At 38.8% G+C, this 12,570-nt stretch overlaps 1 protein-coding gene across 7 annotated transcripts in view; it reads left to right on the plus strand.

Annotated features, from left to right (window-relative positions):
- Gpc5 (glypican 5) overlaps window positions 1-12,570 on the plus strand; it is a 1,432,992-nt gene that overhangs the window by 37,795 nt on the left and 1,382,627 nt on the right. For all 7 annotated transcript variants that reach the window (XM_017315745.2, XM_011244876.3, XM_011244875.2 and 4 more), the window contains exon 2: window positions 3,152-3,313. In XM_017315745.2, the coding sequence (XP_017171234.1) occupies window positions 3,152-3,313 (162 nt within the window). The remainder of the gene's footprint in view (window positions 1-3,151; window positions 3,314-12,570) is intronic.

The following is a 12,570-nucleotide window of genomic DNA, read 5'->3' on the forward strand; positions in this document are numbered from 1 at the left end:
TATTTACAGCACAAGAACAGCCGTGTGGTCTTTTTATCAACAAGCATCTTACCAAGCCCTTTGCAGCTACACTGTGAACAGTGAGCACATGGTCTTTTCCCTCAGGATTTCCTTTACTTGAGAATCCTCTCTGTTGTTGGATGAACACGAGAAGAAAGAGAAGGTTCTTTTTAAACCACCTTTGTTTTGCCTGCTCTGGCACTCAACTTTAAGTCATTTAAACATACCTTGTAGGTGGCACTGATTAAAATGTGTACAATTAAAAATGAGCTGACCTTAGAACTGTGGTACCCTATTTCAGATACCTTTTGAATTGAGTTTTGCATGGTCATTATAAAATTTCAAGATTGTAAATGAAAGCTTCCCTCCATGCAGACTCTTGTTGACAAGGGTCTGCATATCCTCCACATGCTGAAAGGCTCCGGTGTTTCCTTTGAGTTCTGAATGTAGCGTCTTCTTGGCTCTGTGCTTACACTAGCTGTGGGAACAGTTTGCAGCATCTTTCCAATTGTAGTTTCCATCATTTAAAATTGGGCAAAGAAGCAAATGAGTGCTCTGTAGCTATATTTCAGACTGTTTTATTTTGAGTAAATCCCGTTTGATAGTTCCTAACCTTAAATTTGTTAATCTGGCAGCTTTCCAAACAGATGCCTCCTTTCTAAGTGGGGAGAGGAAATGGCCAGTTATATACATAAAGCGGCTGATTATAGGTTTAAGACTTGCTTTCCTCTTGGTAGAATCACGATTCTGATGATTATGATTAGGGAATCAGCTCTACCATTTTGTAGTCTTGGTGTGTGACACTGGGTAAATGTATGTCCCCTCCTTTCCTCTCCTTTTCTGAGAGAGCCTTTCCCTTTGCATCCCAGGCTAACCTGGCACACATTATAGAACCCAGGCTGACTTTGCATTTGGTTGCCTCTCTTTCTTCCATCTGAGACACGTGTGTGCTACCCCACCCAACTAACACAAAGGAACGATTGTTTTCAGAGGTGCTGGGGATTGAACAAGGGCCTTGCATGTACCAGGTAAACACTACCTCTGAGCTACATCCTCAACTTCAAACAATGAGGTTTCAGCCTCTTTTATACCCAGTTTCTTTTACATGAAATGTGACAGTAATGGCATATACATACATACATATATATATATATATATATATATATATATATATATATATATATATATATAATAAAGTTGCTATAAGGATTAAAGGATATAATGTATAATATTGTTGACTATTTATGATGTATTGGGTGTGTACAATGATAATTGACAAGTGAAATTTTTCCTACTTGGGGCTTTTCAGTATTAGGGGGAGAGCTAATTAATTAAGTATCACATCAAAGAATATAAAGTTTTAAACACTATAACTGTAGTGGAGAGATAATACCCCCTTATAGATCTATGCTATAAGGACTTGAGCTGTCTGGGAGCTTGTGAGATAGCCTCGGGAATGATGAAGCATAGATCTAAAGACCTATGTCTAAGAACAAACGAGAGGGGGGTGCGTGCTTCCTACCAGTGATGGGTGAAAGTGCCTTAGACAGAAGGAGGAGACAGAGCTAAAGAACTGTGTCTTTAGAGGGAGGGGGGATGAGCCTGGTGAACGCCAGGAACTGCACAAGAGCAGACTCTGAAGGGAGGACCGCAGTGGTTCGTGTATGGTCCTGGCCATGCTTAGGTGGAGGGAGAAACAGAGAAAAGTGGTGTCTTAGTCACTGTTCTATTGTTCTGAAGAAACACTGTGACCAAAGCAGGTTTTATAAAAAAAATAAAACAGACAAACCTTTAATTGGAACAAGTTTGCTTGTAGTTTCGGAGGTTAGTCCGTTATCAAGGCAGGAGTGTGGAGGCATATAGATGGGTGCTTGAGCTGGAGCTGGGGCTGAGAGCTCTGTCATGGCTCATGGTGGGGTGGGGGTGAGGTGGGGAGGGAGGAGGAAGAGGAAGAGAGAGGGAGAGAGAGAGAGAGGGAGAGAAAGAGAGAGAGAAAGAGAGAGAGAGAGAGAGAGAGAGAGAGAGAGAGAGAGAGAGAACAAGCCAACAAGGTCACACCTCCTAATGGGCTTATCAGGCCATTCTTTTTTTTTTTTTTTAATTTTAGGCCATTCTTATTCAAACCACTGCAGGGGGCATATTTCTCAGGGTATATTTCTAGGCCATGAGTAAAAATTCGAGCTAGAAAACAGTGTTGCCTTCTGGAGTCCTGTTTGCAATAAACAACCATTGTTATTTTAAAATCCTTCCTAGTTATTCTTACACTACACAGGTTTATATTCTTCAGTATTAGTTGTTTCTCTTCCTTTTTATTATTGTGTTCTTCTGAATGCTAATCCCCCGATTTTTCCTTTTAGGAACAAACCTGAGAAGATAGCTTTGTTTTCATTCAATCAATTTTACTCTTTGAACTAGAATTTGCTTGTATATCACTTTAGGTAAGACAAATGAAAAAATGTCAACCTTTTTACCTATTGTGATGTCTGTAAATATTTGATACTTCTTAGCTTTTTAAAGTGCTCAAATAGTGTCGTTTGTTGTTTAACTTCAGCAAACTAAAGCCAACATTGTTAGAGTTGTTGGTATCTCATATTGGCAGAGAGAGCAGAGTGCCTTACATGTCTTCACTTTTTTGAGAATAACTTTAGTTAAGGAGCCTTCAGACTGTGTCTATGGACGTGGAGGAAGAGCTTGAAGGGGGGCTGTTACACTGGCGCACTGATCTGTGTATGTGTGGATGCACGTGAACATATTTTAGTTTTGCTCATTTCCTAATGTGGGAACTCAGAAGCTTCAGGAGTCAAAAAGAAAAACCTTTCTTAGGTAATTCTAACAAACTTGCAGGGAGCACTATATAAAATCCAGGTAGCCCAAACTATCAATACTTGTCTTAAATACGTAGAGCAAAGAGGACTACCTCTATGGAATAGCATGGTGTGAGTCTCTTGGCATCCTAAGGATATGGGACTTTATGTGATAGTAGTGTTTGATAGGTAAGTTTTCTGATAGCAAATGCACTTGAGAATCAATTTCTCACACTGTACACAAACCTCTAGCATGCAGGGTTGGTTAGTCATAACATTTGCCCTGTAATCTGTCATGTTTCTTAATGGACTGATAGTCATTGTGGGAAATACCATTTGTCTTTCAGGACCTGATCTTCAGGTTTGCCTATCCAAAAACCCAACGTGCTGTACCAGGAAGATGGAGGAGAGGTACCAGATTGCAGCTCGGCAAGATTTGCAGCAGGTGCTTCAGACATCCAGCTCAACATTAAAGTTGCTAATATCTCGAAATGCAGCTGCTTTTCAAGGTAGATGGATTTGAGTTCTGACACTAATGACCAGCCCATTTAAGCATTTACTTGTGAAAGCAATATTAGTAAACTTGGCTAGGCTTATTTCTTTGTCATTGTGTATCACTCTGCTATAAAGTGAAGTTTGTTTTTCTAGCCATCATAAATTATGTATGGAGGCTTCCTGAGTGGATATTGAATACGACAGGAGAAAATGTGTTATTGAAAAAAATCCACAGGAATGTATACCATTCTATAGTCTTTCTGGCTTTTCATGATTCTCACCCATCATTTTATCCCAATGTAAACACATATTTACTAAATCCCATGGGGGCAGGGGACGGTAACATAAAAATCTCAGTGACTTTTACCTGCATAATCAAAAATTTATTTTTAAATATATGAATTGAAGAAATATTTATCTTGAGTTTTCTCCTGGAAACATCATGTGGTTTTCAAGAGAACAATGATTTGATGTATTGAGTGTATCCAAGAGTGGTAAATGGAAACGTAAGAGATACTGTTGATGTTTAAAGTTCAACTAATCTCAGAATTCATATCTAAATCAAACATCATGTTGACACATAAAATTAATGAATTATGAGATTATTAAGCACAATGAAGGATAGATGGTCTTTTTATCTTATTTTTTTCTGTAAAATTCCTTATTACTGTAATAAAACTGCTTATTTTTTATATGAAACATTAGCTATTATGCCTATGATTAAAATGGAAAAAATAGTTAACACGCCGTTTAAAACCAATTTATAGCTCTGCTCAACATGGGATATAGGTTCTATTAGTTTTCCTGTGTAATAGGCATTTTAACTGTCAATATATGCAAAAAATTTGTATTCTTTACATGCATAACTAAATCACAAAGCTGATTTTTAAAATTATACTTAATAAATAAAGTAAGCACAGTAAATCATAATAAAATTCAACTTGAGTTAATATGTAGTTTATCATGAATTGATGAGATTTTTTTCTTCAGAAATTTTGAAACATCAGATTTTAAGATATTGGTTCAGCTATATTGTGGTAAATATTAATTGGGAATTTCTACCTATTCTTAGATCACTTAGTTCCCAAATAAAAGACACGGAACCTTTATATTTATAATAAGCCTTAGAAGCTCTCTCTACCCTCTATGATATTTTGTCTATTTCCCTGTCTGTAACCCCAATATATAATGATCCACTTATCCCCTGGTGTTGTCTTCCTTCCCTCCCATCTCCTCTTTGACCCCAATCACCAGGAACCAAAACCCCACATATCTCTCTTCTGCCTAGCTAGAGTCTATAGGTATCTTTATTGACCAAGCAAGGATAACTTGGGGGGTAAGGTTGCATAGCATCGCTTGGTGTACATGAGGATCTCCTTTTTGGGGGGCAACCACAACTCGGGGGCCAGTGTTTTAGCATTATAATACATAGTAACAGACAAATCCTCAGCACAACTATGTTTTGGGGAGGGTTTAGAATATAGCTTTATATCTGTAATGGAATTTACTTATGAGACATTGTGGGAAGAGTGTCATTGACATTCAATTTAAACAAAGATTTGTGATTTGAACTGGGAAAATTAGAAAGCCGCAGCTGTCCAGTGAACATAATATGATTATTCCTCATGATAATGAGAGCATTGTGATATAGAGAATGTATTTTTGGAGTGAGAGGGAAGTAGAAATGTCCAAGCCAGGGAGTTTCTGGTTGTCAACCCCATGCTTGAGAAGGTAAAGTCAAGTTTCTGGTTGGTGGTCACATACTTGAGAAGGTAAGGCCAAAGTTGGAAAAAACTCTTAAAACACATATATAAGAAAGAGTGTCAAGGAAAAGGTTGACATGGGGAGAATTACTTATGAATTCTCATCTTTTAACCTCAAAGTTCATCCTTTCCGAACAGGTGGCCGTGTTCTGACAGAACAGGCAAGGTCCAGATCAATCAGCCCACTCCTGCTTGGTGGCATCAACTGCAGACAAGAGCGTACTGCCATCAGTTGCTGTCACATAAGCACTTCATATGTCTCCCTTCAAAGGCAATTTAGTATACTTTCATTAATAAGATATTTCTAAATAAATCAACAAAGATCAAAAGATTGCAGAACTTAGAATGTGTTGACTATTAAAGTATATTGAATTGCTGAAAATCTCTGCTGAAACTGCTAAAGGTTGGGTGATGACCATGCCAGTAACAAAATGTGTATGAAGGTCTGGGATCACCACTTCTGGTTCAATGTCATTTATTGTTCTATCGTCTTCTTGTCTTTCTGTTTAGTGAGTTTCATGTACTGTTATTAGCAGGATAAACTTCGGCTTTAAGGTTAATTATGAAAGTAACAGTATGGGATGATTTGCTATCATCAGCTATCACAAGCGCCACTGGCATCATTTCAGAGTCAGGAGAAGACAATGTAGGCTTAGAAGAATTTCTCCCATAGGCTTTTTTTGGGACAAAACTTTCAAGGATACCAGCCCTTAATTAAATGAACAGAAGAGTTGACTTGGGCTGCAATGTCATAAATGAACCTTAAACATGTATGCCAAAACCAGATGAAAAATCAAACTTGCTGCATCGTAATTGAGTAGGCCACTTTACCAATTAGATACTGAAAAATGAATATCCGCATTTAAAACAATCCACTGCATTTCATGTGGAAGAAATCTGCTTGACTGATATTTAAGAGATCAGCTCCTGAATGTTGATTTCATAATTGTATTTTAAGTTTCTTTACTTTATTGTTGAGTTCCTCTTTTTTATTTTTATTTTTCCTTTTATTAAAATTAGCTCTTTTCTCACACAATATTCTATGTCTTTCTTTTCTTCTACTCCTTCCAGTTTGTTCCTACCTTCCTTCTCATCAAGGTCCACCCTTTTTCTGTCTCTCAATAGAAAATGAACAGGTTTTCTAAGGAATAAAAATAAAATAATAAAATAAAGTAAAATACGATGAAATAAAAAGTAACACATAGGAATTATACAAAACCAATGAACCGAAGGAAAAGAATCCAAGAAAAGACACAAAACTCAGAGACCCGTTTGTTCACAAACTCGGGAATCTCATAGAAACACTAAACTGAAAGCCATAATATATATGCAAAGGCCATGTTTTTAAAAAGAGAAGAAAAATATGTAAATTGAATAAAATAATTTTTTTCAAGGACGAGAACTCTGACATGACATTATAAGACAAGGAACCTCCAAAAATAACTTTAAGTTTTGTCTTTTGCTGGCCATGCAGCCTACCTTTAGCAGTAGTTTGTTGTAGCAGGATAAATTTTGGGTTGAAAGATATGTGGGTGGATTGCTGTCCCTATCCCTTCACTGTGGCTCCTGCCTTGGTACAGGAGGTGTCCTCTTCAGGTTCCATATCCCCTTTGCTGTGAGTGCCAGCTAAATTAATCTCCAGTGATTCTTGAATTACTCATACCCCAGGTCTCTGGTAGGTCCTGAAGATGCCCTAGTCCATATAGCTCTGAAGATTTCCATTCATCCTCGTGACCATTTGGCCCTCACTCCTGTCTCCCCACACCAGATCCTGAACCATCCCATCTCCCACCGGTTCCTCCTTCCATCTGCTGCTCATAACTATTTTATTCTCCCTTCTAAGTAGGATTCAAGCATCCTTCCTACTTGTTTAACTTCTTTGTGTCTGTGGAATGTCGTGTTGGTATCCTGTATTTTATGGCTAATATCCACTTATAACTGACTGCATACCATGCATGTCCTTTTGTGACTGTGTTACCTCGCTCAGGATGATGTTCTCAAGTTCCTTTTTTTGTCATATAATGAATAATAAAAATTTAATAAGTAGGTTAGCATTTCCCAATAATACAGGGTTGAGGTAGACATGAAAAGATTTTTGCTGTTTGTGCAAGTTATACTTTCTTTTTTTTTTAAAATTAGGTATGTTCTTTATTTACATTTCAAATGCTATCCCAAAAGTTCCCTATACCCTCCCCCCTGCCCTGCTCCCCTACCGACCAGCTCCTACTTCTTGGCCCTGGCATTCTCCTGTACTGGGGCATATAAAGTTTGCAAGACCTAGGGGTCTCTCTTCCCAATGATGGCCGACTAGGCCATCTTCTGCTACATATGCAGCTAGAGACATGAGCTCCGGGGGGTACTGGTTAGTTCATATTGTTGTTCCTCCTATAGGGTTGCAGACCCCTTCAGCTCCTTGGGTACTATTCTCAAGTTCCATTCATTTGCCTGCAAAATTCATTATGTCTTTGTATTTAAGAGCTGAATAGTGTTCCATTGTGTAGATGTACTTTTTTTTTTTAATCCATTCTTCAGTGAAGGGGCATCTAGGTTGTTTCCAGTTTCTGGCCATTATGAATAAAGCTTCTATAAACCTAGTAGAGCAAGTAGGATATTGGAGATCTTTTGTGTGTATGTTCAGGAGTAGTATAGCTGGGTCTTGAGGTAGAATTATTCCCAGTTTCTCAAGAAACTGCCAAGTTGATTTCCAAAGTGGTTGTACAAATTTGCACTCCCATGAGCAATGGAGGAGTGTTCCTCTTTCTCCACATCATTGACAGCATGTGCTATCTCTTGAGTTTTTGATCTTAGCCATTCTGACAGGTGTAAGACAGAATCTCAAAGTTATTTTGATTTATATTTCTCTAGAGACTTAGGATGTTGAACAGTTTTTTTAAAAAGTGCTTCTTGGCCATTTGAAATTCCTCTGTTGAGAATTCTCAGTTTAGCTCTGTACCCCATTTTTAATTGGGTTATTTGGGTTGTTGATATTTAACTTCATGAATTCCTTATAAATTTTGGACATGAGCCCGCTGTAAAAAAAAAAAGTGTAGAGTTGGTGAAGATCTTTTACCAATCTGCAGGCTGCTGTTTTGTCTTATTGACAGGTCCTTTGGCTTACAGAAGGTTTTCGGGTCCCACTTATCAGCAAGAAATGCAGAGGTAGGGGATGTAGCAGAGACTGAGAGAATGGCCAAGCAATAACCAGATTATTAGACACCCATCGCATAGGCAAGCACCAATCCATGGCACTATTAAATGATACTCTATTATGCTTGCAGAAAAGAGCCTAGCAAGGCTGTCCTCTGAGAGACTCCACCCAGCAGTGGAGTCAGTGCCTCAAATGGAAGCAGAGGTGCACAGCCAAACACTGGATAGAGCTTGGGGACTCTTATAGAAGAGTTGGGGGAAGGATTGAGGACCCTGAAGGAACTCCACAAGAAAATCATCTGAATCAACTAACCTGGACCCTTGGGGGCTCTCAGAGACTGAACCACCAACCAAAGAACATGCACTGGCTGAACCTACCATGCACATATAGCAGATGTGAACTTTGGTCTTCATGTTGGTCCCGATCAACTGGAGTTGGGGTCAGGGACTAACCTTCAAGCTGTTGCTTGTCTGTGGAATGCTTTGTTCTAGTTCGGCTGCCTTGTTTGGCCTCAGTGGGAGAGGATGTGCCTAGCCCTGCAGAGACTATTTTCAGCTTTAAGACCCCATCTGGAACAGACCAGTGCTGGTCCTGTGCATGCTGCCCCAATCTCTCTGGTTCATATTGTGTAGATCTTGTGGAATTGTATGGTGTCCTCTATCTCCTCTGTCTCTGACATTTTTCCTGTCTTTTTTTTCTACATGGTTTTCTGAGCTCTAAGGGGAGAATTTGATGAAGACATTCCATTTAGGATTGAGTGTTTCAAGGTCTCTCACTCTCATATATAGTCTGGGTATGTGTCTCTGTATTTATTCCCGTCTACTACAGGACAAAGCTTCCCTGATCATGGCTTAGCAAGGTACTGATCTATGAGTAGAACAGAATATCATTAAAAGTCATTTTACTGTTACCTTAAAAAAAATCCAGTAGTGTTGTTTTTATATTATGTTTCTGGGCTATCTAGTGTCAAATTCTTGGTCACTCAGGCAGTGTTGGGTATGGGGCCCATCTAGTGGAGTGACCTAAGTCAAATCAGATATAGGTCAGTCATTCTCACATTCTTTGGGTCACTATTCCACACTAGCATATCTTCCAGACAAGAAAGACACTGTTGTAGGTGAGTTTGTGATTGAGATATTTCATTTCCTTTTCCTTTTCCTTTTAAAATTTTTATTTACTTTGAGAATTTCATTCAAGAGCATGACATCTAGATTACTCTCAAGTCTTCCTCTCTACCCTACAATCTCTTTTAAGTCCCTTATCTCCTCCCAAATTAATGAACTCTTTAATTATTACTGCTACATATATGTACAATTATATATATATATATATATATATATAAATAAGATATATATGGTGAATTATTTTCCTCAGACATTTTAAAATTTTAGATTTCAAAGTAATAGAATACATGTGTATATATACATATACATATATATATATACACATATATATATACATATATATATACATATATATATACACATATATATATACATATATATATACATATATATATATACATATATATATACATATATATATACATATATATGTGTGTGTGTGTTTGTATACGTGTATGTATATGTGTGTGTATGAGTATGTGTATGTATATGTATATATGTATGTATATATATGTGTATGTGTATGTAGCCATATATGTGTGAATATTTCCTTCTGAATCCATTTAACTTTGCTTGAGTACACATGTGTTCAGGGCTGACAGGTTTGGACACACTATGTAGGAGCTCTTCCCTGAAGGAAGTTTCTCTTCTCACAGCAGACATTGCTTTTCATGTTGGTGTGGAACCCTGTGGAATTCACCATCCACATTGGCATGTCAGTTGGTGTTTGCATTGTGCGGGTCTTGTTGAGAGTTTATCCATAGACTTTATACCTGTCATGTCTAGTGGACACCACCTAGTAGCAGGTGCACTGGTCCCCTGGCTCCTGTAATGTTTTGTCTCCTCTTCTGTGATTTTTCATGAACCTTAGGCTCAGGGTTGTCCTACACTTGTATCAGCTGAGGCTGGGCACCCCATGGCCACTTATTTGTTTTATTCTGATTGGTTGTAGATCCCTGTAACAGTTTTCATCCATTGTAAAAACGAAGCTTCTTCAATGTAGGGTGAGCTGTAAGGATGAGTACTTAGAACAAAGAAAATAAATGGGTTTAACAAAATGACAGGAGTGGGTTCTCCTCCCTAGCCACGGTTAGCTTTATAGTACTAACCATGAATCATCCCATTGAGGGCCTTAAGTCCATAATAGATAATTTTGGTTACCTCCAAGATAAAAGTGCCACCCAAAGACTGTGAAGTCTTGCTGGTCATTGTTGTGATTCCTTGCCTTTTACCTTTCCGACTACTACCCCTCATGTGGGAGCTTGACTACCACTTCCTGGTGCTGAGAACCAGTCCTTCCAGACCATTTCCTCCTCCATTCCTTCAAGCCCTGTGTCTGCAGTATGTGTTGTCTGTAGTCATTAGTAGGGCCTCATCTTCAAGTTCCAGAAGTTCACTGAAAGGAATAGCAACAATTCACATTGCTTTGGGAGACATATATACATATTGCACATATTCATATATACAAATACATTTACTATATTTTTTCTATTTGTTGAATGTTATTTGGTGTCCCAAAATATGGTATATTTTGAAGGATCTTACATGAGCTGTTGAATGGGATGTGTAATTGAGTAGATTATCCGTTAGTTCCATTTGATGTATAATATCATTTAATTCTGTATTTTCCTGTTTATTTTTGTTGAGGTGTGGGTTAAAGTGGGGTCCTGTGTCCAGTCTGCCACAGGGCCAGGACCGCTCATGGAGGCGGGATGCAGGAAGTTTGACTGCATGCACCCCATGCTGCCACGGTGTGTGTGTGTATGTGTGTGTGTATGTGTCCCCTGGCCTTCAAGGAGGCAGAGGAAGACAGGTTCTCAAACTCTTGGACACCCGCAGATGCCACGCGATGACATTGCTCCAGCCTGGTGTGTCCAATGAGAAGAGGCAGTCCATGGTTTTAAGGCGTTTATCGACATGGGGAGAGCTGTGAAGAGTGAAACCTTACCTCACTTTCTTAGGTAGGGCCTGAGTTTGAATACCCTTTGCAGGGAGGAGTGTCTGGGAAGGGGAGCTGAGAGGGTAGTAGAGGCCAAGAAAGGTACAGAGAGGGAAAGAATGAAGTAGAGGCTGGCTATGGCCATGTGAGTGGGGGGGGGAGGGATGGGGAGGGGGAGAGGGAGAGCAAGAAAGCAAGAGTAAGAGAGTAAAAGAGTAAGAGAGGGAGGAGGGGGCAAATAGCCCCTTTTATAGTAGGCCAGGGCTACCTGGCTGTTGCCAGGTAACTGTGGGGGTGGAGTCCAGACAGAATGCAAGGGTCTTGGGGCATTGCCCTATGTGACTGATGGCCACAGAATTATGGAGCTGAGGCCTCATGTCAGGAGTGTCTGGGAGTGTGGCAAACTTCCTTCCATTCCTTGCATTATCAGTTGGGTCTCCAGGGTTTTAATCTAGCTCAACCAGAAAACAGGCTGCCTTTCACAGTTCCACATTGAGGTAATCTGTATATTGGAGAAAGTGGAGTACTGAAATCAGTAATGAACTTGGGGTTTGTCTGTGTCTTAAAGTGCAGTAGAACATTCTTTATTAATTTGGGTGTAAGATTTTTATGCATGAAGGTGTAAGCTTGTAATGTCATTTTCATTAATTTTCCCTTAGATCAGAATAAAGTGTTCTCATTTATCTCTTCTGATTAGTTTTAGTTTGAAGTTTGTTTTCATCAGATATTAGGATGGTAGCATCCTGGCCCAGTTTGCTTAGAATAGATTTTTTTCTTAAATTATTTTATTCTAAGTTGGTGTGTATCTTGAAAGCACCAATTTTTTTATTATTTTGTCAAAATATAGTGAAGTAAATTATTATACTCAAAAGATGTTTTTCTTTAATTCTTCAAAAGTGTATGTGTATGGATGTTTTGCTTACATGTAAGTCTGGAACATATGTGTGCCTGCTATTTGTGCAAGTCAGAAGAATGTGTTTTATTCTCTCTCCTTTTCCAATAATTAGTTAATTCATGTATTTACTATATATGGCACTGCAGGCTCCCCTCTTTTTTCTCCTCCCAATCCTTCCCATCAACCTCTTTTTGCTTCCAATTCACTCTTCTTCCCTTTCTCTTTAGAAAATAAGAAATGTCCCATGGATACCAACCAGCATTGGCATATCAACTTGTAGTATGACTAGACACCTCTTTTATTAGGGCTGGACAAGGAACCCAGTAAGGGAAAAGGGTCTTAAAGTCAGGACAGTCCCTGCTTCCGTTGTTGGGAGTACCATCTGAAGACCAAGCTATACAA

This window comes from Mus musculus, chromosome 14 (assembly GCF_000001635.26).
Source record: "Mus musculus strain C57BL/6J chromosome 14, GRCm38.p6 C57BL/6J".
Taxonomy (NCBI): domain Eukaryota; kingdom Metazoa; phylum Chordata; class Mammalia; order Rodentia; family Muridae; genus Mus; species Mus musculus.